The sequence below is a fragment of the Strongylocentrotus purpuratus genome, unplaced genomic scaffold (genome assembly GCF_000002235.5).
Source record: "Strongylocentrotus purpuratus isolate Spur 01 unplaced genomic scaffold, Spur_5.0 spur5_scaffold_21, whole genome shotgun sequence".
NCBI lineage: Eukaryota > Metazoa > Echinodermata > Echinoidea > Camarodonta > Strongylocentrotidae > Strongylocentrotus > Strongylocentrotus purpuratus.
In genome coordinates, this window is record NW_022145607.1 from 3884758 (window position 1) to 3911991 (window position 27234).

Here is a 27234-nt window from a genome sequence, read left to right on the forward strand (position 1 = left end):
AGCTGGGGGAGACAGAGAGAAGGAAAAAAGGGAAAGGGAAAGAGAAGATAAAAGGAAAGAAAGAATAATAAGAAGAAAAGAGGGAAACGGGGGGGGGGGGGCGAAGGGCTCTTGCCTCCTCCTCACTCCCCCCCCCCCCTCCCCGCCAAAAAATAAATCAGAGAGAGAGAGAGAAGGGAAAGTGAAGGGAAAGAGAAAATAAAAGGAAAGAAAGAAGAGGAAGAAGAAGAAAAGAGGAAAACGGGGGAAGGGCGAAGGACTCTTGCCCCCCCCTCCCACCCCCCGCCAAAAAATAAATCAGAGAGAGAGAGAGAAGGGAAAGGGAAAGGGAAAGAGAAGATAAAAGGAAAGAAAGAAGAGGAAGAAGAATAAAAGAGGGAAACGGGGGCAAAGGGCTTTTGCCTCGTCCCCCCGCCCCCCGCCAAAAAATAAATAAGAGAGAGAGAGAGAGAGAGAGAAGGAAAGGGAAAGAGAAGAAAGAAAGAGAAAAACGAAAAAGAGGGAGAATAGGAAAGAAAGGAAAAGAAAGAAAAGAAAGGAGGCAAGAGCCCTTCGCCCCTGTTTCCCTCTTTTCTTCTTCTTCTTCCTCTTCTTTCTTTCCTTTTATCTTCTCTTTCCCTTTCCCTTTCCCTTCTCTCTCTATCTCTTATTTATTTTTTGGCGGGGGGTGGGGAGGGAGGAGGCAAGAGCCCTCCGCCCTTCCTTAGTTTCCCTCTTTCCTTCTTATTCCTCTTCTTTCTTTCCTTTTATATTTTCTTTCCCTTTCCCTTCTCTCTCTTATTTATTTTTGGCGGGGGGGGGAGGAGGCAAGAGCCCTTCGCCCTTCCCCTGTTTCCCTCTTATTCATCTTCTTTCTTTCCCTTTCCCTTCTCTCTCTCTCTCTCTCTCTTATTTATTTTTTTGGCGGGGGGGGGGGAGGTAAGAGCCTTTCGCCCTTCCCCCGTTTCCCTCTTTCCTTCTTCCTCTTCTTTCTTTCCTTTTATATTTTCTTTCCCTTTCCCTTTCCCTTCTCTCTCTCCTTATTTATTTTTGGCGGGGGGGGGGGGGGAGTGAGGAGGAGGCAAGAGCCCTTCGCCCCCCCCCCCCCCCCGTTTCCCTCTTTTCTTCTTCTTATTCTTTCTTTCCTTTTATCTTCTCTTTCCCTTTCCCTTTTTTCCTTCTCTCTGTCTCCCCCAGCTAGGGCTGGTTTTGTTTACGAAGCGCCCGTCAGGAGAGTACACGATAGAGTACACGATAGAGTACACGATAAAATTGGCGATATCGTGAACTTTATATCGTGAACTTTTCACGATAAAATTCACGATATCGTCAATTTCATCGTGAAAAGTTCACGATAAAGTTCACGATATCGTCAATTTCGTGAATTTCTTCGTGAAAAATATGCGATAAAATTGACGATATCGTGAATTTTATCGCATATTTTACACGATTTAGTCTATTCGCGATGTCCCTTCAGGGCCACCATAATATTCATAGTAACGAATGAGCTGGTGAACCGTAATTCTAATTGGTACAGCCTTGTAATGTAAGAGTATCACAACATACTTAATTATGTTAGCCCTCCTTTACATTTTGTAATCATTTTTACTTATTTACAACTTAGGAATAACAAAATTCCCCCCTTCCTTCGTCGTTCATCGCTTTTTTCTTTTTTCTCACCGAGGATTAAATCCGAGAGTGCTTTTCGGGAAGTGGACTGATTTTTTTAACTTTCAAACATTCTATAATAAAACTAGAGACAAGACACTGCAATTAAAAATATATACAAGAGAAAGAAAGCGTAATCTTCGCTATCCCCTCGTATCGTCCACGTTGTCCTCGTTCAACCAAGAAGTAACTTCTTGCTTTTACTGAACTAGACGTCCTTAACCTGCTCACCATCACCACTGAAAATAAATTGTAACACAATTCCAGCGAGCAATCGAATCGTGTAAATTTTGAATCGTGTAATCGTGTTGCGGAGATTTTCGGCGGGCAGATTACACGATTACACGATTCGACCTGAATTGAGGAATCGTGTAATTTTACACGATTACACGTTTACACGATTCAAATTTTGCTTCATTGGCAAAAAACGAATCGTGTAAAAATAAATGGTTACACGATTCCCGCGAGCAGTCGAATCGTGTAAATTTTGAATCGTGTAAATCGTGTTGCGGAGATTTTCGGCGTGTACTGTATAGTATTGGCATTTTAGTCGTGAAACTGAGATTATGACTAATGATGCTCCACAGATCACCTCCCTGTGATACAGATGATCTAGATTGATATGTTTCTAGGGACCTTAACTTCACCTGATTCTGTAAAGGTCATTTGCACCTTCTACCAATTCAAATAGCTGCAGTACAAACCCTCTCTTGCTATCGATTATCTAGAAAACGCTTCCGATACGTAGGCATGACAGTGAATTCATTGGTTATCTTAAGACGTGCTGGAGAATAAGCCATACAGGACGATCATTAAAATGTCATGTTATGACTGCCAAATAGTCTCGGGTTAACATCAATAAGCATGTTCCTAGCCCTCGTGTGATTGCGTCTTTGATCATCTATCGCATGCTTATGATATTGGTGGTTAAAAAGAGTCGATCAGGGGTGCATGGTTGCAGGGGTTGTGAACACTTAATAGCAGAACATTATGAACGATACCAAAATACCATTTTTCGTTCTGCTGCAAAAATAAGAAGCCGTCAATTCCACTTCATATCCATTGTATTTATTGATTGTCCATATCCAGGCACCAAAAACTCTAATGTCAACTGATGTTTTCGTGGGATCCTCACAAATCATCATATTTTAGGCTACTCAATAACATCGCATTACATTTACAGTTGGCTGAACATATAGTTGTAGAGACCCGATTTATTATAATATGTATATATACATATGTATATTTCAAATCTTTCTTTTGGTATCATTTACAAATTGTTCCACTTTGAGAGACGTTTTGCTAGGGCTGTCCATAAAACGAAACGGTGAAGGCGGACATCCATAGTGGACATGTGGGTCAATCAGGAGGGAAGGTGCTAAAGTATATATATATATTATTCATTTCATTTTTATCATGGTATTGTGGTCTATCAATAAATGATTTTTCTGAGTCGGACATCAGTACGCATGAATTGCAAAAAAAAGAGCAAAGTATACTCACGTACGCTTTCCTAACAACATGTATAGAGGTGTCGTGGTCGATTTGATATGTCACCGGACTGTGGATCACAAGGTCCGCGGTTCGAGTCTCGCCGCGGCACTATTGTCCTTTGCAAGATATTAATCTACATTTGCCATACTCGACCCAGGTGAGGTAAATGGGCACCCGGTAGTTTATTCGTTGAAATGCACTGTGCGCTGATTACGGCTGCCGGAGCTAAAGCTAGGGTAGTAATTTCCAAAGCTATACAAGAACCGAATATTATTATTATTATTATTACCAAGATTTAACGAAGAAATAATAAACATTTTTTAAACATAAACTTATCATTTTTCGCAGGGAGTGTTGGCTGCCGCTGATTTAATATTGCTCATACATGTATGTACAATTTTAAAAAAAAAGTCAATTTTATTATACCATTGATTCCCCACTTTACATTTTGACGAAATAGCATCTGGTTATTGACAATACAGAACGAGAGTTTTTGAATAGTTCGATGCAGTCGGGAATACTTATAAAACACATATAAATCCAACCACGAAGCCCCGGTTGCATCAACATTTGAAAGACATGAAAGGGTAGAGTATAAATAAAATTGTCATAAATTGACTAAATCAGGAAAAGACCACAATTCTTTTTCATTATGCATGTACATCTGACATCTGTAACTTAAAATGTCATGAGTTGTTTCATGTAAACTATGGCGTTCTCCCTGGTCACATCAAAGATCATGCGACCAGTAGACATTTCGGTTGCTGTCTGGTCTTGATGTTTTGATTTTGGAAGACTATGTTTTGACTGTGAGCAGTTTTATAAAAGGAGCTCCAGGAAAAGTGAAAGTCATGGGGAGGGTATTCAATAATATTTCCAAATCCTCATATAAATGAAGCATTTTCTTAAACTAACGAGAATAACGCAAACCCTAACGACGTTATTGAAAATTTAATACAACTATCCTCTTGTCTTTAATATCATGTTGACGTTAGAAGTGCTTTTTTGCTCGGTTTCTTCTGAACATGAACATAATAAAAGAACGTCCGTTAGATATGCAGTGGAAGGATCTTGAAGGATTTTGCCGTTTATACATCATCAACCTGTGCACTCATAAATATTAGATGAGGACGAGGGAAGGAGATTTATCATGGCCCACGTGACATGTTAGAGTATTGATTCGTGTATTTTGGGAGGCTTCTCCAGGCACCTGCTTGGAAAACAGATAAAGAAATATAGAAATATATATCAAGTGCAAAGTGCAGTTGGCGTCTCATAAGTGCAAAACAAGGAAAATGGATTAAAATCACCGGTGTTATCTCTTTTATTTTCTCAATTGGTCTGACCCTTCTTCAGGACCATCTACACTAAAATCCAAATAAACCAACAGATCAATAAAGCGGCTTAGGTCAAAGCCTTTTACTAGGTCATCCTCGAGTGAAAATAGAATTGTATAAAATGCAAAGATTTTGTAATATTTATAAAAGGGTTTTGTAATATTTATAAAAGGGTATCAACCAAAGAATTTAACGACTTTTGCCCAGATATGGTACTATTTAAAACAAAAATTTAAAGAATAAGTGATCACTGACGTGACTCCGCTGGAGACTGAAATAAAGTGGGAAATCGTTTTTTGTTTTCCTTCTGTATTTAGAAAGTAACGCCTCGTTCAGATAGGAGGTGGCGAATTCGCGGCGTTAATGTTCTAAGACAGAGCTCAGCGAAAACGCGCAAGTCCGATGTTGCGCGCAGTTGCCATTCAGTTACACGTAAGAAAATCGCGGCGACTTTTGAAATTGCGGTTTACCTCGCCATATCTAAAACAAGACTTTAATGCGTGTGCGTGTGCTCTTGTGTGCGTGTGTGTGTGTATGTTATCTGATCGAGGCGGATATAGCAGTAGCTTCCCATTATTCGATTACAGCTGTCGGAATTCATAATGTTTGGCATAACTAGTAAGCCACATTCCATTTTTAAGGTACACTAAGACCGGGTTTTTCTTTAGAGTATTTGTTGTGATAATCCTCATGTCTAACTTGTTTACCGTTTTCCGCTCATGTCTATTTCTTTAAAGTCGTGAGTGCCTTTTGAAGTACAATTTGACATGAATAACTGGTCCAACCCTTTGAAGAAGTTATGTTTTATTTAAAGGAAAACTTAAAAAAATAACTAAATTCAAATAGACAAGGCGAATTTAATATTTCGTCTATATTTAGGTCTAGTAGGTTATTCATTTTGTTTCATCCATTGGGCTGTCATTATGTTACAACATAAGCCATCCCTGCCTGTCGTTCTCATAAATCTTGAAAGGAAAATCTTACAAACTTCGTTTTGTGAAATTTCTTTTCAGTTTATTCTCTTTCATAGTGCAATGCAAATTTCAGGGACTGAATAAGAACACTACTTACATTACTGAATGAGATCACTGCTTATCTATAAACATACAAATACTGATAAACCTAACTAACAATTGTAAACATTTTCTCTGATGTTGTCAGACAGGTTAAAAGCAGTCTTGGTTGCTTTGCTTGGCCAGATGTACGAGTTATGTTCAATTCACTTAATACAATTTGGATACGTGAGACTATGGGGTCATTCCAACGGCTTTAACCTTTGATTAGAGTATCCCCATGCGTACTGATGTTATAGTACACTATTCAGGGATAAGGAGTTATGTAATGAAAGCATTATTTACTTTCTCGAATATTTCACTAATATCATGAAACCCTTGAATATAAATTACAAGATAGTTTGAGCTTGGCTCGACTAAAGATGCATGTATATCCAAATCAAAGCGCATATTAAATTGTTACAGGCTCCCTGTTAGTTAAATGTTAATGTATGAGTACGAAAACATGAACGGATTTATATGACAGCTTTACGATGAGGGACGGACGTTTGAAGGGGATTAAAGTTAAAGTAGTAGCATTCTTGGATCACGTGACCTCCTGATCAGAGTGCATTGTCACAGGGAGCCATTGGAAGAACTCTGCTCACCTTCCGATTGACTAGATGGATGGCTCACTTCCGCCATGGAAGATCACTGTTTCTAGTTATGGGTGTAGGGTTAACGATACAAACAGCCTGAAGCAAGGTGTGCCAAAGAGACGATGGAATCCTTTCACCGTTTGGTTTCAAAGTATTTCTCTACCTGTCTTTGTCTTGTGTATCAGTGAGAATCCCTCTTGGGGACATCACAATTGATCCATTAGCCTCGAGGTTTACTAAGCAGAAAAGGAATGTTCTCAAGACTGAGTTTTCGGCCCACATTGAGCCTTCAATCCCTCGCCAAGCGATTAACTCCTGCCCCCCCCCAGCGTCTTTCGGTTTCCTGTTTCGGTCTCTTGCTAAATTATATTTTTAATTCTGAATGAAGCCCCATAATGTCCACGAAACCGAAGGTGCAGGAAACCAAGTTTGTTGGCCTAAGTGAAGAGGCTTGTTCTAATAGATTTCCTTGACCCTGCTCCAATCTCTTTCCTCCAGTTTGCTTAATTTCAGTCTCCCTGTGTCAATTCCTCTTCATCTTTCAACTCGTTCTGTCTAGTATCAAATTACCATTCCTCAATACAAGATGCCTTTCCTAATTGAGATTGATATTTGTTTGATTGTGGGACGAATTTTGCATTTTGTTCAACACTTAAAACATTTAAAACGAAGCGAACTCTATCACAAGAATGGATGAGGACTTCCGTCGCGCTTGTTCAGAACGGTTTTGAATAATTCAAACTGGTTTAACTTGTTCCAGAAGCGGTGATTCGCGCCGACTTTCGCGTATCTTTAATCTTAATTGATGAGCGGTTTCCGGGAGAGCTAATTACGCATTTGTTAAATATATCGTTTCATCGGTATTTTCCCCTCTTTTCGTCTGCTTCATCAAACCATTCCGTACTAGAGAGGTCCTCTATCAATCACTTTACGTATGCTGATTTCTAATATCAATGTTTGTTTTGTGTTTTCTTCAAATCGATGAAATGTGAGACATCACCTGCTTTCACATTTTCAGTATTTGTGTCTGTGCCAGAAAGTTTTATTGGTATGCAATTGTCATCGTCAATAATAACACATTAATACAGGATAGCAGAATGTCCAATCTGAGTCCATATTTTTCTTATAACATACTCCCATCGAAGAAAGACGTAAATTGTAAAAAGAACACAAAAAAGCGAGTCCACGTAATAGTAACATCATCTCATTCCAGATCAAAGTATTCGCCAATCTGTCATGTTTTTCATACATTTAAGCTGTTCAAATCTATATCGATTGACAAGATAAACCCCTAAAGGATTTAGTTTGGTTTATCTTTATGCCAACATATATTGAAGTAGTAAATCGAATCAGAATCTGGTTTCGCTAGATCGGAGATGGGTTCCAGGATTATATTTGCCAACTGAAAACGATTGAATCAAGATGCCATTAAAAAGTGCAAAATATTGACTAACGAACTAAACAAAAAAATGAAAAAGTCGAAACCATCAGAATTTTCCAACGAAAAGGTTAAATTATTATTATATACTAGACAATAAAGGAATTAATTTTAAAATTCTGAACGGGGGCCTTCCACCCTCACGCCTACATGTTTATTTAGTGATGCCCTGAATGTTCATTTTCTGGATGTTCACCCTGGATGAGAAACCAATGAAATGAATCGATGGGATGTGGAGTATTGTGACTAAGTGACATTAATCCAAACGTCTCAATGTGTATTGACTTGATGTTGATCCAGCGGGCTTTAGACTGAAGTCTGCTATCGTGTAATAAAGCATGATGATGGTGTGAAGTACACCATTTCATGACTTTTTATAACAAGGAAAGAGAGTGAAAGAGAGAGGAGGAAAAGAAAGAGATATTTAAGAGAGAGAGAGAGAGAGAGAGAGAGAGAGAAGCAGCAAAGCAACATTCCCTACAAATACAAACATTGTGGATTTTTTTTTTAGCATGGATTCAGAGTACCGACGCCAATTTCATGGGTTGGGCCATATCAATCTTTATGTTGCTATATAGATTGGTCATTCTTGCTTGGAGTGTTGAATGTAATTAGAATAGTCTAAGTACCACCCACTCTTTCATATCAATCACCCTCTGCTCCATCAGTCTCCCCCTTCCATCACTCTTGAAAGAAGTATTAACCGGTTGCATATTAAACACAATCAAAATGTGCACAATAACCAACATGGTCAATTATAACGTATCATGTATGACGATGACTTTTATATTCTTTAAAGGGTGACTAAATTTTTAAAAAAAATCATTTTAGCTTTTGTTGATCTGCAATACTGAATACATCACAAATCTTTTTAATTTTTGATGTATATTTATGTCATATATACTGTATATTATTTTTTCTATTACTTTTGTTCTACCTGCTAAGCTCAACCCCTAAAAACACCCTCCAAAAGCAAATGACTTTTGTGACATCACCATGCCAGTCATTCATCAGTCAGCTCGATGAACAGACATTCACCGGTCCGCAATAGCATTGCATGTTTTTATACAATGCCCATTCACAAAATCCAATACCATTGTAAGCAGTTGCTATGTCAGGAATCCCCAAGCAACACCATGAAAAGAAGGGTTTCAATGGGCTACTATATGAAAACACACTATGCTAATGCAACAAGGTACTCAGTGGGTGAGGACATTCCACTGTCTTTTGTGAACAGGTGGTCAGTTGATGGGAAGGGATGCAGATTTATGGTATCAGACGAGGAAGGAATGGTGGAATAAGTCAAGAAAAGGAAGATGGTAAATATAGTCACTGGAGACCAAGAGAGAAAAATGTTGCATTGGCAACTATCGAAGACGAAGGTGAAGGGAAGTGTCGAGTTGGTAGACGTCCTGCAGGATGGATCTAGACAACATCAAGAGTTGGGCAAGTGGAGCGAGAAAACACGAGTGAACACACGAGAGAGATGCCGACGGTCCAGAAGGGCTACGGTTTATATAGTAGTTGCCCAAATATAAGGATAGTGTGGCAGCTTTCTTGAAGTGCATAGACGTTGAAAGGATATGGTACAACGGTAAGGAGGGACCTTGATTCAAGTTACGCCACATTAAACTGATTAATATCTCATTTAATTAACTCTATATAAAGATTTATTTGTCTTCACTCTCTTTGCAGTATGTCAGCAGCTCGGTGTGGGCGTGGCCGCTGTGTTTGGCCCCACCTCCCTCCAGGACTCCCTGGCAGTTCAGTCTGTTTGTGACGTCATGGATATCCCTCATATCCAGACCCACTGGGAGCCGAAACCTCACCTCCCTGGTCAGAGCACCATATACATGCATCCCTCCAATGATATCGTCAGTAGAGCCATCAGGGATCTCGTTAAGGCCTTTCGATGGAAGAAGATATCAATCATCTATGATGATTTCAATGGTAAATTCACATTTAGTTTCATACATCAATAACAACGGTAAATAAATATATTTGAATCATAAATACATTTCAATAATCTCGTAATTCCTGGATGTTAGGTTCTTGAGCAGGAAAAAATAATTTACAAACCTGGTTATAAGTAGTATGAACGCAATATTCCATGTATACTTTTTAACCCCATTCGTCTTCTTCTTTCCTTTCAGAGCACAGTTTCGATTAAGTGATTTGTTTCCTTCTTGCCAGAGCCATTATAAACAGAGTTCGACCAACTTGGTTTCAGTGGATCACAACATGGCGTATATTCTTTTGTTTTGTGTCCAACTCGAACGGGTTGGCCAAACTCTGTGTATAGATGGCTCTGCTTCTTGCCATCATAGAGCGCTACACAATAATTGTCCCACGTTCGTATTCGGTCCACTCTAACAGATAAAGGGCCCCTTCAAGAGAACAAGAGACAGTAAAGCCATATAAAAATCCATATTCTCTCGCTTAACGAACGACCTTCCCATTTTTTAATTGGTCCACTGTTGAATCATGTTGGACAAGACCATGTGTTTTCTTCAGCTTCATTTTTTCCCAGTCTAATTCCTCTTTAAATTATTTCAAGTATTTCCCCCCTTTTTGTTAATGTTCAAATTCATTTCCCCTTCTATGTTACTCTTATTTTTTCCATTGGTCATTTTCTAGGTCTGACGAGGTTAAAGGATGTGTTAATGGAATCGATGCACAGGGACATAGAGTTGACCATCTACTACACCAAGTCCATGCCGTTTGGCACCATGATGAAGAGGATCAAGAGTTCTGGAGCGAACCATATCATCATCGACTGCTCCAGGAAGTCTCTAATCCAACTGCTGGAGAAGGTTAGAAGAACATCTCTTTGTTCTGGAACAAACTCGGTGCCAAATGCCATGATTTTAGTAATGGAATACTCACAGAGATTGTCGACCCCCCCTGCATCATCTGGACGAAAATACCCAGGACCAATTTTTTACATGCTTTTCACCAAAATCCATATCCACTGAGAAAATAGGGGGATATGAATCCCTGTGAGAACATTGAAAGAAATACAAATGAAATTGGATTGGAGTAAAAAAAAAAAAAAAAAAAAAAAAAAAAAAACGTGAGAAGGTAACGCCATTAGGGGTAAACTCATGGGGCCTATAGGCAGGAGCGTATTTATATATATATATATATATATATATGATAAATGTAAGCAGTGGTGAAGAAAAAGAGATTGATATGGAGATGGAAGAAGAGGAGTCAGAGTCTATAAAATGTAAGAGAGAAAGCAAGAAAGAGACAAGTCGTAAGGCAAACTGACTGAAATCGAAAGAGGAACGGCATCATTAGGGGGGGGGCACTGGTCTTAAAGGGCGGTTAATGTAAATAAACCAGGCTGACTCTGCATGAGGGCGGTCCTGATACCCTCTCTTTTCACGCGCTCTCTCTCTCTCTCTCTCTCTCTATCTCTCTCTCTCTCTCTCTCTCTCTCTCTATCTGCTCCTCTCTCTCACTCTATCGAGATGGGGGGGGGGGGGGTGGGGGCGAGGAAAAATGTTCTCTGTAGCTTAATCACTGTCAATGAGACTAGGTTTGCTAGTATAGCGTTGCGATATATTCCTTAGTATATTCATCTGCGGTAGTCCCATGAGAGGAATATCGTAAGCAAACTTTCATCAACCTGTTTTTATAGTAGACAGCGAATCCACCACAGAATACAAACTAACCTGAACAACATATTCATTTCCACTGCAGTTTGATTAGACTTTTATGGTTAGTTCAGTGTATTATTATTTATAATCAACTGATGATTTGTATCCCATGTATTAACATAAGAACGTTTATAAAGGGTTTGCGTAATGATTTAACTTATGAATAAGGCTTTGTCCACGATATTTTCCTATTTCTCTTCATAATTTTGAGTTTTTCAACCGACAGGCACTGACTAGAAGAAATAGTAACATTGAAACGAATCTTCATACTTGCAAATCATTGTACCAATTGCATATGTATGAAGAGAATTCGGGGTTCGGATAGATCACGTCCAGTATTTTCTACTCTAACGATTTGGGGCTTCCGAAAAAGCTGCTAGTACTAGACACAAAAGCTTGTGATTTAATAACGATCTCTATTTTCTTGTCATGTTTCTATTCTTCGCTCATCTTCTTCCCGGGAGCAGATGATGCAGCTTCAAATGATGATGGATTATTACCACTACATTATTACACCACTGGTGAGTATTCGTTTCCACCCCACCAACAATGTCTTTCATGATTCCTGTATCATTTGTCATAAATAGATCCTGGAAGCTCAGATGCTATTGCGTGGCTATAGCTACATCATGACGTCATTGGTTAGTATTATGATAACGATGTCTACGCTAATTCACTTCTCACGCTTTCGACAGCTAGCCTCTCGTATGCCTTACTTGACTATTACCTTGCCTGAGAGTCCCCACCCCACCCCACCCCGGGTGGCGTATCCGACACATGATGTCGCTGGTGTATGCCCCTTTTATACCGGGGCGCAAAATTGAACAGCAATCAAAGGGTTCTGAAGCACGAAGAGCACCGTAGATATATTTAATTATCCTGTCTTGTGCTCGAGTTCTGTCAATGGCACGATCGCAATTGGTCATTAAATTCGATAAGTATACGTCCCTGACTACTAACCAGAGACTACTTTTCCATTATCTATTGACAATATATTCAGAATTATGAAAACGGTCCTCAAAATGATGCAAAAAGCGCACTTCTTGTATAAGCTCAGCCACATTTTCACACAGTCTAAGAGAGTAATTTTCAATTACATTAACTTTTTAATGAGCTAATTCTTTATTAATTTGATTCCATTATTCTATTGCAGAATATAATGTGTAAACTCTTCACCCACCATTACGATACATTAATTTCCGATTTGAATTGTGACTATTAGTATTCCATCATAATCTTTATATCCAATCATTTTCATTATCATTATCGCCCAAACCATCGTCGTTGTAACATTTATCATTATGAGCGCACACATTGTCATCATCCTCATCGCCCTCATCACCTTCCTTCTCATATTCTTCCTCCTTCTCCTCGTTATAATCATCAGCACTCCTGCTATTGTCATGCATATCATAGCTTGCTGCACGAATTGAAGCATCGTGCCCTACCCGTTTCTCTCTTCACGATCAGCATTGTCATTTGCATGTATGCCTATTATAACAAGACCATGGTTCACGTTCATCGAAACTTCGATAGGCCTTTAAAATATCTGCTCTGTATTCCATTGAATGTGTTTTAAAATCATATGGTAAAAAATGTGAAAAAATGTAGAAAAATGTAAAATTATGTCGTTTCCTTACAAAGTACCTCTAATTCATAAGTTTCTGCGATTTTTTTTCATGATCTTTTTATACTATTTTTGGTTGGTTACATAATATGATAATGCTTACATTGTTTTACGAAATTGCGGTTCTTGACTTGACTGGTTTTATGAATCTAACCCGGTACATTAGTGACATCGTTTCAAGAAATTACAGTTCTTTGCTTGACTGGTTGTAATATTCTGTTCTTTTAGGACACGTTTTCCCTGGATCTAACCCGGTACATTAGTGACATTGTTTCAAGAAATTACAGTTCTTTACGTGACTGGTTGTAATATTCTGTTCTTTTAGGACACGTTTTCCCTGGATCTAACCCGGTACATTAGTGACATTGTTTCAAGAAATTACAGTTCTTTACGTGACTGGTTGTAATATTCTGTTCTCTTAGGACACGTTTTCCCTGGATCTAACCCGGTACATTAGTGACATTGTTTCAAGAAATTACAGTTCTTTACTTGACTGGTTGTAATATTCTGTTCTCTTAGGACACGTTTTCCCTGGATCTAACCCGGTACATTAGTGACATTGTTTCAAGAAATTACAGTTCTTTACTTGACTGGTTGTAATATTCTGTTTTTTAGGACACGTTTTCCCTGGATCTGACCCGGTACATTAGTGACATTGTTTCAAGAAGTTACAGTTCTTTACTTGACTGGTTGTAATAATCTCTTTTTTAGGACACGTTTTCCCTGGATCTAACCCGGTACATTAGTGACATTGTTTCAAGAAGTTACAGTTCTTTACTTGACTGGTTGTAATAATCTCTTTTTTAGGACACGTTTTCCCTGGATCTAACCCGGTACAGTGGTGACATGGTGAACATGACTGCTCTACAGTTGGTTGACATGCAGGTCCCTGAGAATATGGAACTCTTAAGGGAGTATAAGGAGTATGCACTCAGGAACGGAGTCGGACCAGAAGATGCAGGCATGACGGTAAGACAACCCATCCAACAAGCAATCGAACTAAGGTTTAAAGCCTGTCTGCACTAGTTTGGCCAGGAGGGATAAGAACTCCCTGCGTGGTCACTGACAGGTGGTTATCTCATCAAATAAGTTCTCATTTAACATAACAAAGGAGATCTTGGGGGATCAACGGGTACCGCGTAGGCATTGTTTGCTATATAGAGGGCGCAAGTAGCTACACGTAGTGCAGTTCCGCTTATTACAGACAAAAAAATCGTTAGAAGCTTTTAACACTCTTAATGTGATGTATTTGATTCGAAAAGCGTCATTGTAGTAACGAACGGCACCTCTCTGTATGAAACCATTCGAAGTGACACATGGGCAAGTAACATCTGATTTAGGAAATCATATTTATTTCCTACTTATTCGTTGCTCAAGATCACAGTCCTTTACAAGGCAATACAATATGAGAATAGAAGAACATCTACTGTAGATGTGAACATGTTTTTAAATGTTAACCTTTTCTTCAATTCCAATTCCTTGACTTTAACGAACAGACAGAGGGCGTGATCACATTCGATGGAGTCAATCTCATATCCAAGGCTTTACACCATGCTAACCGTCAGACCAGTAACTTGGCGGTCAAGGCACTCTCATGTGAACGCAACCAGCCATGGGAAACAGGACTTACACTTCACAATGATATCGAATCGGTAAGAAAGATTGCGTAGTTAGAACTCGCCCAAACCTGTCTCCTGTTTTCTGTACCGCCCCCTCTTTGAATGATTAGCGTACTTTTCTCAACTTTATCATCCTCCCTTTCTCCTTCTCCGACCGTCTCTCACCGGTAGCTTCACTGATTCTCTCTCTCTCTCTCTCTCTCTCTCTCTTTGTTTCTATTGCTCTCGTATGCATACAAAAAAAAGAGCAATTATTTACAGATATGAAAGGTTTTTGATAATAAATAATAATAATAATGGGTTCTTGTATAGCGCTCATGTCTGTCAGATTTGACCCTCCTGGCGCTCCCGATTATTACCCTGGCTTTAGCACGGCTGCCATACGGCGCTCTAGCAATTCAAGGAATAAATTCTTACCAGGTACCCAATTACTTCACCTGGGTGGAGTGTGGTAAATGTAGATCAATTGCTTGCATCCCGCAATGTAATGTGGCACCACGAATGGCAGGAATTGCTCATAAAAATAAAGTAATATTTTGGCAGCCAACTGAAGCATGAACAAGAAACCCATATTATCCCCATGACGGCTACATACTGAATTATGACCATAACGAGATAACTCTAGCCATTGCTATTCACAACGACAGTGGACTCGCCACCGACCATTGCAAAAAACCATACCCCTACTGTGCTAACATCACTGAAGTGTCTCTCACCTTGGACAGCAGCCCGGCAGCTGACCGTGCAATGCGGGATGCGACGCTGATCGAATGAAAAATGCGGACACTGCTATGGTAGCTTTAAGGTGTCGACCTTGACAGCTTTTGAAATTGACCCTTCGCGGCCACCATAGCACTGATGAGAATATGAGAATATGAGAATATTCCAGGCAATCCTATGTCCTCGTTTAGCTAGTCAAGGGCGTCTTGGAGTGCAGAGTAACAGAGATGGAATGGAAGATATCATCAATATGCCTACATGCTGATTGTCCTGCTTGCACAAGAGCATGATCGGTTAAATACCGTCTGTTCGTCACATAACAAATATTTCATGGGTTATAATTTTAGAAGAGCTGGGCAACCATTCCACCTTTCACAACCTTCAGCGATGTCCCTCAGAAAGAAATATAACACAGCTTACTGTATTTAATCATATTTAACAGGCCTTCAAGCTTTCAGAATTGGTTATTCGGTCCTGGACTGATCGATGAGGTTCCTCAGAATGAGATACTGGCAAAATATGCACAAACCGACATTATTTATCAGCTTTTTTGTTTCTTTTTAGCCGCGTAATCGGAAATGCAGACGTTTGTTTCTTAACAACTTTTCCCTTTTCTCTTCTCTTGGACAGTCTTACACTTTGTAAAGGACCATTTTGTGTTCATACATGTACCTCTATCTCTGTCTAATTCACCAATCAATTCTATATTGTGTTTGTTATTTGTAATGTCAATTTGTGTATATATTAATGGTCTGCAAAAGAAGACATTTTGTTGTACAAATAAACGAAACTTGAACCCTAAAGCTTGATTATTTTTTAATTTTGATTTTTGTTTCAATCTTTCTCTAGACGGTGATGAAAGGATTAACAGGAGATGTTGAATTTGAGGATGGAGAGAGATCCAATGTCGTCTTACACGTAACATCTTTACATGAAGAAGGGATGCTTCAAGTAAGAAAACAAGTAACCCGAAAGGGTTTTGAAATATCAAGAAATTATTGTGATAAATCAGGCAGATCCAAAAGGGGAACAATGGGGGCAAAACCCAATCTGGCATACATTAAGAACATATCAAGATAAGATTTTGTTTAAAGTGAGAAGAAAAAGAAGAAGAAGAAGAAGAAGAAGAAGGAGGAGAAGAAGGTGATGAAGAAGAAGAAATGCATCGCATAATTACTCCTCGTTATTTTGCATTCTTGCGAAAGATTATTCGGACTAGTCCCCCCCCCCCCCCTCAGAGAATACCGGTTCCCCCAGGGAAACAGATGCAATTACCGTTGTATATCTGTATGATGGAAGAAGAAAGAGGGGCAGACCAACTATAGGAATGGACTGATAATATCAAGCAATGAAAAGCAATATAATTTGAGCGGCTAACTAGAACAGCTGGAGACAGGAAGTTATGGAGAACATGTGTCTCAAGGTCCATTTCATTTTCACCCCCAACAGCCTTCAAGCTATGGAACATAGATAGATATAATTATCATCAGTCACAATTCGTGTATCGTGTATTATTCCTAAACATTTCAAATTTCTCTCTTAAAATAATTATTTATAGAAAATTGTCCATGATCACTTATTATTGCGAAATATTGTGAGGGGATGGGGGTGCCTACAGATATGACAGAGTGTTCACAGTTTAAAGCTTAATCAAGGTTAAAATATTATTATTATCTTTTCATCAATTACTTTGTAAGGTATAAATGCATGACTGAAACGTCATTATAAACCAAGTGATTTCTTTTCTATGTGTTCTAGGTCGGTAACTGGACAAGAGAACACGGCATCGACATGTACCCAGTTCTGTATAAATCTTCTGCAGCTTCCAGAGCAGGAATTAACAGAACACTTGTCGTTACAACTGTACTGGTAGGACATCGCATTTCTATGCATGGTGTTGAGAAATCAAACCAAATGTTCAAGATTAATTTGCATAGCAAGAATTAATGAATGTAAACTCTTAATTCGTTATCTGGCATCGTGTGAGCTAACGGATAATGAGCGTAACGAAAATAAAGAATAACTTAAAACCTTGCGCAAGGAACTCAAATGGGACTCATATTCCAAGCGGGCTTTGAGGACGTACGGATGCGCCAAGTAGTCTGCTTACAAGTTGCTAACACTTTATGCCTAGTTCACAACAACTCGGTTGATTCCCTAATTAGCCTTGCTTTTGTCTCATGAGATGAGAAATGTGATGGGTACCAAGTTCAAGTCGTTGATTTTTTATTAAGCTTCTTTTTGGAACTAAAAAGCAACTATTTTCGCAAAATGTACTTGTTTGTTCCATACATTATGTCATAGTTCTAAGACTATTGTACTTTTAACTTGTAAATACATGTACTTTTTAATTGCATTCCAATGGCAATCCAGTTGTAAGACTGCGACGATAGAATTTTTGTAATAAAAACCTCCTATATATAGACATCATGTTCAGATTACGTTTAATACGTCATTGTCATGTTCGTACAATTTTTCAATAGGTGACGCACAATGCTATTAAAATTGCCTTAGGTTCCATTATAACCAGAATCGCCTTCTTGTCCCACGCAGGAGAAGCCGTTTGTGATGTTCAAGACCACCGAGGATGGTCGTACACTGGAAGGCAATGATAAGTTTGAAGGTTTCTGTATCGACCTCCTTCATCAACTTTCACTCAAACTCGGTTTCGATTACCGGATCAAGCTGGTTGAAGATGGTAACTACGGTGGGCAGAAGGAAGATGGTTCGTTCGATGGGATGGTGGCCGAGCTTATGGAAAGGGTACGTACGTTCCATCTATTCATTAGTGAATGAAATTCATAAATTCATAATGATTAAGAAATGGGTGAACTCATTTCTGATATCGTACGATTTGTAAGATGCATGAAATGGGTTCCTTCAAACCTTGCATAGCAAAATGACAACATGTTTAAAAACAGTTGTTTTTAATCGCTGTCTGTTAGTTGCGTTGAAAAATATGTAAAATGCACAGTTACAACGTGTACGAAAGCTTAGAGCCCCTCTCAAGTGTTAGGAGTCCCAAATTCGCCAAAACGTTTTTTGACAAAATTTTGTGCAATAACTTGTATAATGTGAAATAGGATGTCATTTATGACACATTTCTGCAAGAATTTTTAAAACAAATTTGGTTGAAGTCAAATATTGATAAAGAATGCAACATTTGGGTTTTCTGCTGTACGCAGAAAAGTTACATTTTGTACCCATTTAAACCTGGGTGGAGAGTGGCAAATGTAGATTAAGGTCTTTCCAAAGGACATAAGTGCCGAGCTGGGATCTGAGCCCAGTACCTTGATATATACAGCCGGTGACTTATCCACCATACCACAATACATGATGTAAGGGGTTCCATCTGGCTATAATGTATTCCACCTATGAACTCTAAATATTACTTCTAAAAAGATATATTCGAATTTAAATACATGACAATGATTTGGAATGCTTAATGAGATCCAGTCTCGGAAAAACAACCTTCAGACATGTTAACAAGGTCATTGTGAAACAGAAGACAATGACGTGAATCGTCGGCAGCCTAACTGCCTAATCTACAATGATCTAAAGTCGAATTTCTTATTAGTTTAGAAAATTAAGGTGAAATATTATACTTCCTTAGTACCTTTCTCGTACGGCATTCTATGAACACAAATGTTGAGAAAATTTGAGTTTTAAGAAAAAACAGAAAGGCAAGCGTGTAAAATTAAAGCTCCATTAAGATAATCCCAATGATTTATTTACTATCATGTAAATCTATATAATTGATTTTATTCACAATGTCAACAAATGGCACATACTAAATAATTAGCGATTGATTTTTACTGTCTTCCTTAGAAAGCTGATCTGGCCGTGGCACCTCTGACCATCTCCTACGTCCGAGAGCAAGTGATTGATTTCTCGAAGCCCTTCATGTACCTAGGAGTCTGCATCCTATACCGTGTCTCTGAACCTCAAAACCCCGGCGTCTTCTCGTTCTTGAACCCGCTCTCCTTCGATATCTGGATGTACATCATCATGGCTTACCTGACCGTGAGTCTCTCCTTCTTCATGCTAGCCCGGTTCAGCCCGTACGAATGGTACAACTCTCACCCCATCAACCCCGAATACGATGCAGTCGAGAACCAGTTCACCTTGCTCAGTTGTCTCTGGTTCTCGTTTGGTGGTCTTATGCAACAAGGATCGGAGCTGAACCCGAAAGCGTTCTCCACCAGGGTCCTCAGTGGTTTCTGGTGGTTCTTCTCTCTTATACTGGTATCCTCCTACACCGCTAACCTGGCTGCTTTCCTCACAGTCGAGAGGATGGTCTCACCTATCACCAACGCGGATGACCTAGCCAAGCAGACAACGATAGAGTATGGCACAAGAACGAGTGGGGCCACCAACACATTTTTCAAAGTAATTCCTTATCATGATTCTAATGCTTCAGTCACGAAGAAAACACAATGGCGTCTTTTATGGAGACAATCTTGATATTTTGTAGACTGGAACTTTGCATTATAAATATTAAAGTCTGACTTTAATATTCATACTTTTTTCTCCTTTACCTTAATAATGTTAATAGGGTTAGGTAGCGTTGAGTCATACTATATCCCTTTTTCTTGGGGATGGGGTGCCACCGCCCCCGTGTGCATTTCTAGTGTGTAATAGTTTGTGAGGAAAATCTAGTAGTTTAGATAGGAGTATATATATTGCTTCAAATAACGATTTCCGTCTTTCCGAACCCATTTCCGGAATGTATTTAATAGATATGCTATCACATAGGACTTCGATAATCTAGGTCACGACAAACTAAGGTAATTCTCTGTGACGTTGATTACATCTACCTTCAATATAAACGCTTGCATCTCGATGGTGTAAGTGAGACTCAAAGAAGTCCAGCAGTTATGTCATTCCGACAAAAGCCGACCCATAGCGTGAAAGGCATCACTGTAATTGACACCCCTCTAGGTCGAAACAGTTGCTGCTTCTAAACCCAGCATTGTTCTACATACTCTAGGTGTCAGCTTCCGTCGCTATCATGCTGAGTCCTTCTCTCTGCCATCGTACATTCCCTGATTATGTTATGCTGCTAATGGGGAACACCCGCACTGACAATACGAACGATAAAGATGTGTTAAAGAGGATCACATTGGGTTAGGTGTTTTAAAATGTTAACATCATTCTCTCATCATGGTGCTGTTTGTTTTACCAGCATGAATGTTATCTCCTTGACAGCATGAGGTATCTTATGTATTATAGTCAAACATAATGAAGAACAAAGTGATATGTAGGAGACCAATAGTGAGAGTAGTCAACGCTTCCAAATGATTTTCCCGTCTCGTGAACTCCAGCAAACCTGTCCCCCCCCCCCCCACAAAAAGTACTATCACAATACTAATTTGATAGCTTACCATTAGAGGGCACATTTATATGACTTTAATTACAAGAAAGATTAACTAATTTCCTTTAATATCCCTACTTATTTGTTTGGTAAACATGCTGCTTCATAGCAACAACGATCCTAGTATATTTCATCGCCTTCCTGCAAAAAAAGGTCATTAGATCGAATTGAAAAATAGCTCGTTATGGCCCTTCTTTCGGGAACCCGATACTTATATATTATCTTCATCGTAACTGGATGATTTTATATTTTTGTTTTTGCAGCGGTCTACAATACACACGTACAAGACCATGTGGGAGTTTATGAGTTCAAAGCCACACGTCTTCGTACAGACATACAGGGAAGGCATCGATAGGGTTCTCAATAACAAGAACTATGCATTCCTTATGGAGTCAACCATGGCTGAATACGAGGTGTCGCAACACTGTAAAAACCTTACCATCATCGGTGGACTCATGAACTCAAGGGGATATGGTGTAGGCACTCCATTAGGTAGGTGACATCGTAAAGCTCCGTAGGGTTGTCCTTTCATTCAAACATTGACCGACAATAATAATGAGTTTGTCAGCCCACTCTTACCTAAAACTCATATCAACCTTGCTGTAAATGTCAGGTAATGTCGACAACGGCAAGTGCATCGGTAGAAAAGGGATTCATAATTTAATTTCTGATCAAATTATTTGAAGTCCATTTTGATTGTGATTTTTTTAAAATAATATCTTGATGAAAATAAAGTCCTTATTTTTAAGCTTTCTAATGACTGATAATAATGTTAGGGTAGTAGTACTTTGTAACTTGTATGCGCCTCGAATATCCCCTGGGATGGACGTGCGGAATAATGTCAATGGTAAAGGACTAAGGTTGCGGATTTTAGGAGGGAGGGGGTACAACCTGCCCAAATGCACCCCTTTAAACCATGGACCCTGCAGTAGGATCTATGTTTAAACCGAACTGGCATTTGCCCTATGTACTCAACATAATCATGACTGTCATGATGTTGATACCCAATAGAATAAAGTATATGGGACGAAAGCTCGAAAGACATACCCTGAAATGCAGAGGATCAGTTTGTTACGAATTTAAGATGGCGTTCAAAAGTACTTCTCGATTGGCACGATGCTGTAAAAGATGGGGGCATACAGAGTATTGGCTAACTAGATTGTGATAACATGGGAATCACAGTCTGCCCTGGGCTTTCAAAAAGTATGTTAGACTCCTCCTGCCATATAGCCAGATGTTGTAAAACAAAAAACAAGCTCAAACATACAAAATAAATTCCCAACAAACATTCATTTTTTCTTAATCTAAGAATTTATTCCTCCTAACTTGACCAGTACTTTTTGAGGTAACTATATCACGTTACCTATTCCTTTGATATCCCTAAAGGCTCGAGATACCGAGACCTTATCACCAAAGCCATCCTGAAACTCCAGGAAGATGACGTCCTCCTAGAACTCAAGAATAAGTGGTGGAAATCTGGCCAGTGTGTGAGAGACGATAACAGCAAAGATGATGCAAGCGAGTTAGGTCTGAAGAACATAGGGGGTATATTCCTCGTGCTCGTCGCCGGACTCATTCTCGGAGTCATCACCGTGATCGCAGAGTTCATCTGGAAATCAAAGCAAAACGCAGAAATTGATAAGGTAATCTATTTTACCACACTGTACAACTTACACGATCGCAACTGCTGTCGAAAAATCAACTTAAGGCGATTTCAATAGACTTGTGCATCCCCTTTTAAAATATGCGAACATATTTTTCATTACGTATTCTGAACATGATTTACATAGGATAGGCGATTGCCCTTGAGATGATTTTGTAATGCATTTACGATCATGTTACTTGGATGAAATTCATAAACAACTTTCACATGGCTTCATCATGGTCATGAGAAGCACGTCAACTAGAAAGATATTTCCCTAGAAAGAGAAACTCAATTCAGGCTCGGTTTTTTAACATAGTGTTATTGCAAAAAGAATAATGTACATCACCATTTGATTTGTCACGTTAACTATCATATAGTTTAGTTGACAGTTAAAAGTTTGATAGTTAATAGTTTAATAGTTTAGTTGACAATTATTGTAGCATCTTGGTCTTCAGCACTGTGTGTGGTTGGTATGAGGATCATATCAGAAGCCAATAATTTTTTATCTTCAAACCCTTCATCATCGAAATATTTGTTACCCTTCATTTCATAATCTGCACACAAAATGAGTTAATCGTTTCAGATGAATTATGTGTATTGTAATGATCTATGAGATAATCCATGAGCTATATTATCCTATTGATTTCCCTTTTTGTTTTTTATTGTAGAAATCACTATGTGCAGAGCTGATGGCTGGGATCCGATTCGCTTTTAGATGCAACGGTAAAAAGAAGGCGCCCCCTTCGATGGAACATAAATATATTCCTTCAACGTATCCTTCTGGAATAAACGGACAAATGATACCCATGACAGAAACAGTCGCATAACCAGCAAACTAATAGGTTTCAATTAAACCAATGCGACGTTCATGGCCGTCGAAGGTGTCGATGGTGATGACGGTGTCCCTGCAGTCTTACGCTTTTCGTCAAAGTGATTCTGATTGATTCTAGAATGAAAAAATGAAGAAAAAGTTTAAAGATGGTATCTGGGTACTGGTGTCACTTGAGATCTACATCAATGGGAGTATTGCGTGTTGCATGGCTCCCCAAGGGCGTGGTTTTGTGGTATATTCAGCACTAAAGTCAAGTCATCTTGAGCTAGTTTAAAGTAGAACATAAACTGGCGCCCCGAATTCTTTTGTTACGACACGGGCCGTGGAAGACATCTATCTGTGCTATGGAGACCTTGCTGAAGAAGAGAAATTATATTTTACATTTATATATATATACTTCCATTCAATGTGGGAAGGTTGAGAAAAACATATTTAAATGTTAACTGATATTTTGATGAAGTCACAGCACACTTTACCATAACGCTCAAGGAACCTTGTATATTCACCATTATTTTGGTAATCATAAAGCAATGCCAAATTCACCTATATCATAAATGAAATGATTATGTATTACATATAATCTGTGTATGGTATGGAAAGTGTGGGTTTCGTGAATATATATTATGGACAGACAGTCCTTTGTTATAGTTCTTCCATTATGACATCATAGTAGTGGCCATGCTATGCAACAGTTTAACTCGAGAAGCATCCTGGTGATGTATACGTAATCATAAATCAGCTCTACTGACGAGACTACACTAATAATGATGACAGGGACGTTTATCTATGGTTCAAAGGTCGCGATGTTGAAATCTTGATGTTTGAGTTTTAATGTAACTTTGGACAGACAACAAAACGTACTTCATTCAGGGTCAAACATTCAATGTGATTCTTCTTTTGTTTCATATTTTTGATTTGCCGGGATATTCTATGTATTAATCTTGTACATATCGGTATTTATTATTGTGTGTTTGTCAGCTATTTGTTGGACACTATTTACCTCCTTCATACCTTCCTTGTAACGGGTATCGGTGTTTTTACTCGTTTGCTCGTGGTACATACATTTACACATTCGTAAATTACGCAAAATACGAGTACCAAAACTTTAGAGGGTAATTAAAAACAGAAACATCACGTACATGTAGGATTGCTAAATTATAAATCATTTTCATCATTTAACTTTAGGCCGCAAATGTAAGTTTGCTTTCATTAACCAAATTGCGCAGGTTTATGACCTGTTTATGTGGTTGAACAGCTTGATTTTAAAAGACATTGATATCGACTTAAAAATACTGTATGTGTTGTCTAGAGTAATATTCACATCTCCTTTCGTGGTATCCCACACTACGACAAAAACAAGCACAAAACAAAAACAACTATATAGAACCTAGAATCATGTGTCATGTTGCTATTTATGAACTCAAAGTTGTCCTCTTCGTCTCGGTCTCTGACCCTATATAGTTCAGGACTTGCAAACTGCTATGTTTCAAGTAATAGTTAAGTACCTGACAAGTAATATCTATTAACATTAACAAAAATGGATATCGCGAAGTGTTTGCAACAGGGTGATCAGAAAGCTGTAAATTATTGTATTATCTCTTATTATACAGGTGTTCTAATCCTGTCCGTTTATGTGGGCTGATGCAAGTCTCATGTGCTTTCATACTATTTTATAGTTCCATTTTAAGGATGTAATCTATTTGTGTGATATCAATAATAATATGTGTTCACTTACTAGTTTACGAGTGCACAGTCCTTGTACTTCCTGTACTATGACGTGTCGTATATAGAGGCGTTAATGTTTACCTCACGTCTATTCACATACGTACTATACATATATGTTGAAATGTAAATCTAGGGAGAAAGGACTTGAATACAAAAAAAATATGAGAGAGCCATTATTCAACAGCACAGCGGTTATATTGCAATTCCCATTACCACGTCACATTTTGAAATGGGTGTAATCAACAAAAGCTTAGACCAACCTAGAAATAAATGATGACCAATTTCCGCACCTTTTAAAAACAATCATTTTTTTTCGTTTAATCGCAATCATGATCATAAGCAATTCCTATTTGCTATAAAGTATAACATGATGAAGAATGATGCTGACTGTGCTAATGTGTATCACTTTATAAATAATCTTGATACTTCATGGGAATAATCGTTGATAACATGTTAATCGAATTAGTGATTGATATGAGTTGGGCATGGTTTTGCTAATATGAAATGCGAGTATGAATAATTTATATTAATACATGTATTTTTAAACTCTATTAATATCAATTCATTGTAAACTTACACAATAATGATAACCTAATACACCTTGTTGAAATTTGATATTATAAGAACACTCTTGGTCTTTTGTGGTCAAAATATTTGTCATCATTTGTTCGCCAGATTTTTATTGAATTTTATCCGTTTATGAATCTGTTGATTTATAAAAAGATTGATGGATATATAAACATTACTTCATTTGAAGTTTTACTTATTCTAGTAATCATGATTATGAATAAAAAAAAACTCCCATACTCCTACTTTTCTTTTATAACTGACAAAGACAAAATATGAAAAGTACTATGTATATGAAGTACATGTAAGATATGGACATTTGTGTTTAAAAAGAAAAATGATTAGAATCGCCATTTCATCATGCTCTGAAAGAACACATACATTCTGCACTGTAATATATTTAAGAACATCTACATGAAATTTGTGTTCAAATCACTAATATACATGATTAGCGTAAAAAGTTATCAAAACTTGGTACCGTAAGCAATAATAAAGTTAAATTGGCAATAGCATGACATATCACTGATGCCACATTGTAAAATCGATTCAATAGTTGCAAATCAAGGCATAATTATCAAAATATATTCATTAATGTCATGCGTTATCTGTCTTATATCTTTTTAACATAAAACAATTAAAGCGTTAGCATTTGAGCGTTTCTGTGACGTCGGCATCGTTATGTATTTGGGCTACACCTTATAAACCCATTACAAGTTGTAATATTTGTTTTTTCCTGTGTGTATATCAAATGCTGACATGCCACTGTGTGATGCTTAATGATCAATGCTTAACTTCTTTCGATTTGTGTTTTCTTCATTTTTATATTTTCGTCTTGTGTTCTGTTTGACCTGTTACAATTTTATATATACTTATTTTCTATTTTGCAACATATTGGTATAGCCGTTTGTGGACATAGGGCTTGTAATAGTTTTAGAGTGATTAAAAAAAAATGTGCATTTTTTTCCTTCTTCCTCTACAAAGGCTTATTGAAATCATGGAAAATTTATATTTACAGCAATTTACAATTTCTTGAAACTAAATTTGTGTCAAACTGACAGGTTCAGTATAAAGTGTGCGACATTAAAAGTCAAACACAATAAAAAAAAGTGATTCGTTGAACCGATTCAAAAGTAAAACAAAGTTATTTATAATGCATCTGTACAAAAAACTATTTGATTTCATTTGTATCCTTTCGCCGGTAGTATATACTTTTGTTCTGAAACATAAAAAAATATGTAGATATTGATAATCAGTATATTCATCATTATGATGCACATACATGTTTAACAAAGGTGTATTTCAGTGAGAAATGATGGTCAAAATACCCATGTGATCATATTACTCGGGCCACACACGTAAGTTATCATGTACATAGAAAACTGTTATTGAAATGATAGGTAATAGGTAAGTCCAATGATGATGACAAAAACTTTACTTATTGGTTGTGATTAGTAAAAGCATCTCTTCAAATCCTTTGATTTTGTTGAAGGAAACTAGCTTATACTAGCGAATTTAACTTGTGTAGATTATAGGACAACGTGGTTCTAATAGTATGATTATTTCTATTGTATTTCCACAATATTCTTTTAGACAGACAAATATTATCCTCATTCAATAAAAATTGCTAATTTATATAAAATTGTATGTATTTTCTTCATCTTTTCTTCTTCTATTGAAGTGATTTCTCTGGTTAGGGTTGTAATACTGTATCGACAAATAAGTTGCGATTAATATCAACTCTTTATAAGACGGGGCCCAGAATTCACAAACGACGCTTGGATATTACGGTATCCTATTCAGATATTGGCAGTAAGGGGCTAGGGGGAGGGGGGGGGTGGGAAGCATGCATCGAGCCATTCAGGGAAGGGGACACTCTGTTGAATTGAGAAGGAG

General features: G+C 38.0%; 1 protein-coding gene across 1 annotated transcript in view; it reads left to right on the forward strand.

Annotated features, from left to right (window-relative positions):
- Positions 1–26980, forward strand: part of LOC579779 (glutamate receptor ionotropic, kainate 2) — a 46196-nt gene extending 19216 nt beyond the window's left edge. Inside the window, exons 4-15 of the mRNA XM_030995095.1 lie at positions 9263–9517; positions 10205–10380; positions 11700–11753; positions 13667–13828; positions 14356–14511; positions 16048–16149; positions 16957–17067; positions 17752–17961; positions 19027–19587; positions 20836–21064; positions 21959–22215; positions 22886–26980. Coding sequence (XP_030850955.1) covers positions 9263–9517; positions 10205–10380; positions 11700–11753; positions 13667–13828; positions 14356–14511; positions 16048–16149; positions 16957–17067; positions 17752–17961; positions 19027–19587; positions 20836–21064; positions 21959–22215; positions 22886–23044 — 2432 coding nt within the window. The 3' untranslated portion in view covers positions 23045–26980. The remainder of the gene's footprint in view (positions 1–9262; positions 9518–10204; positions 10381–11699; positions 11754–13666; positions 13829–14355; positions 14512–16047; positions 16150–16956; positions 17068–17751; positions 17962–19026; positions 19588–20835; positions 21065–21958; positions 22216–22885) is intronic.
- The last annotated feature ends 254 nt before the right edge of the window (positions 26981–27234 follow it).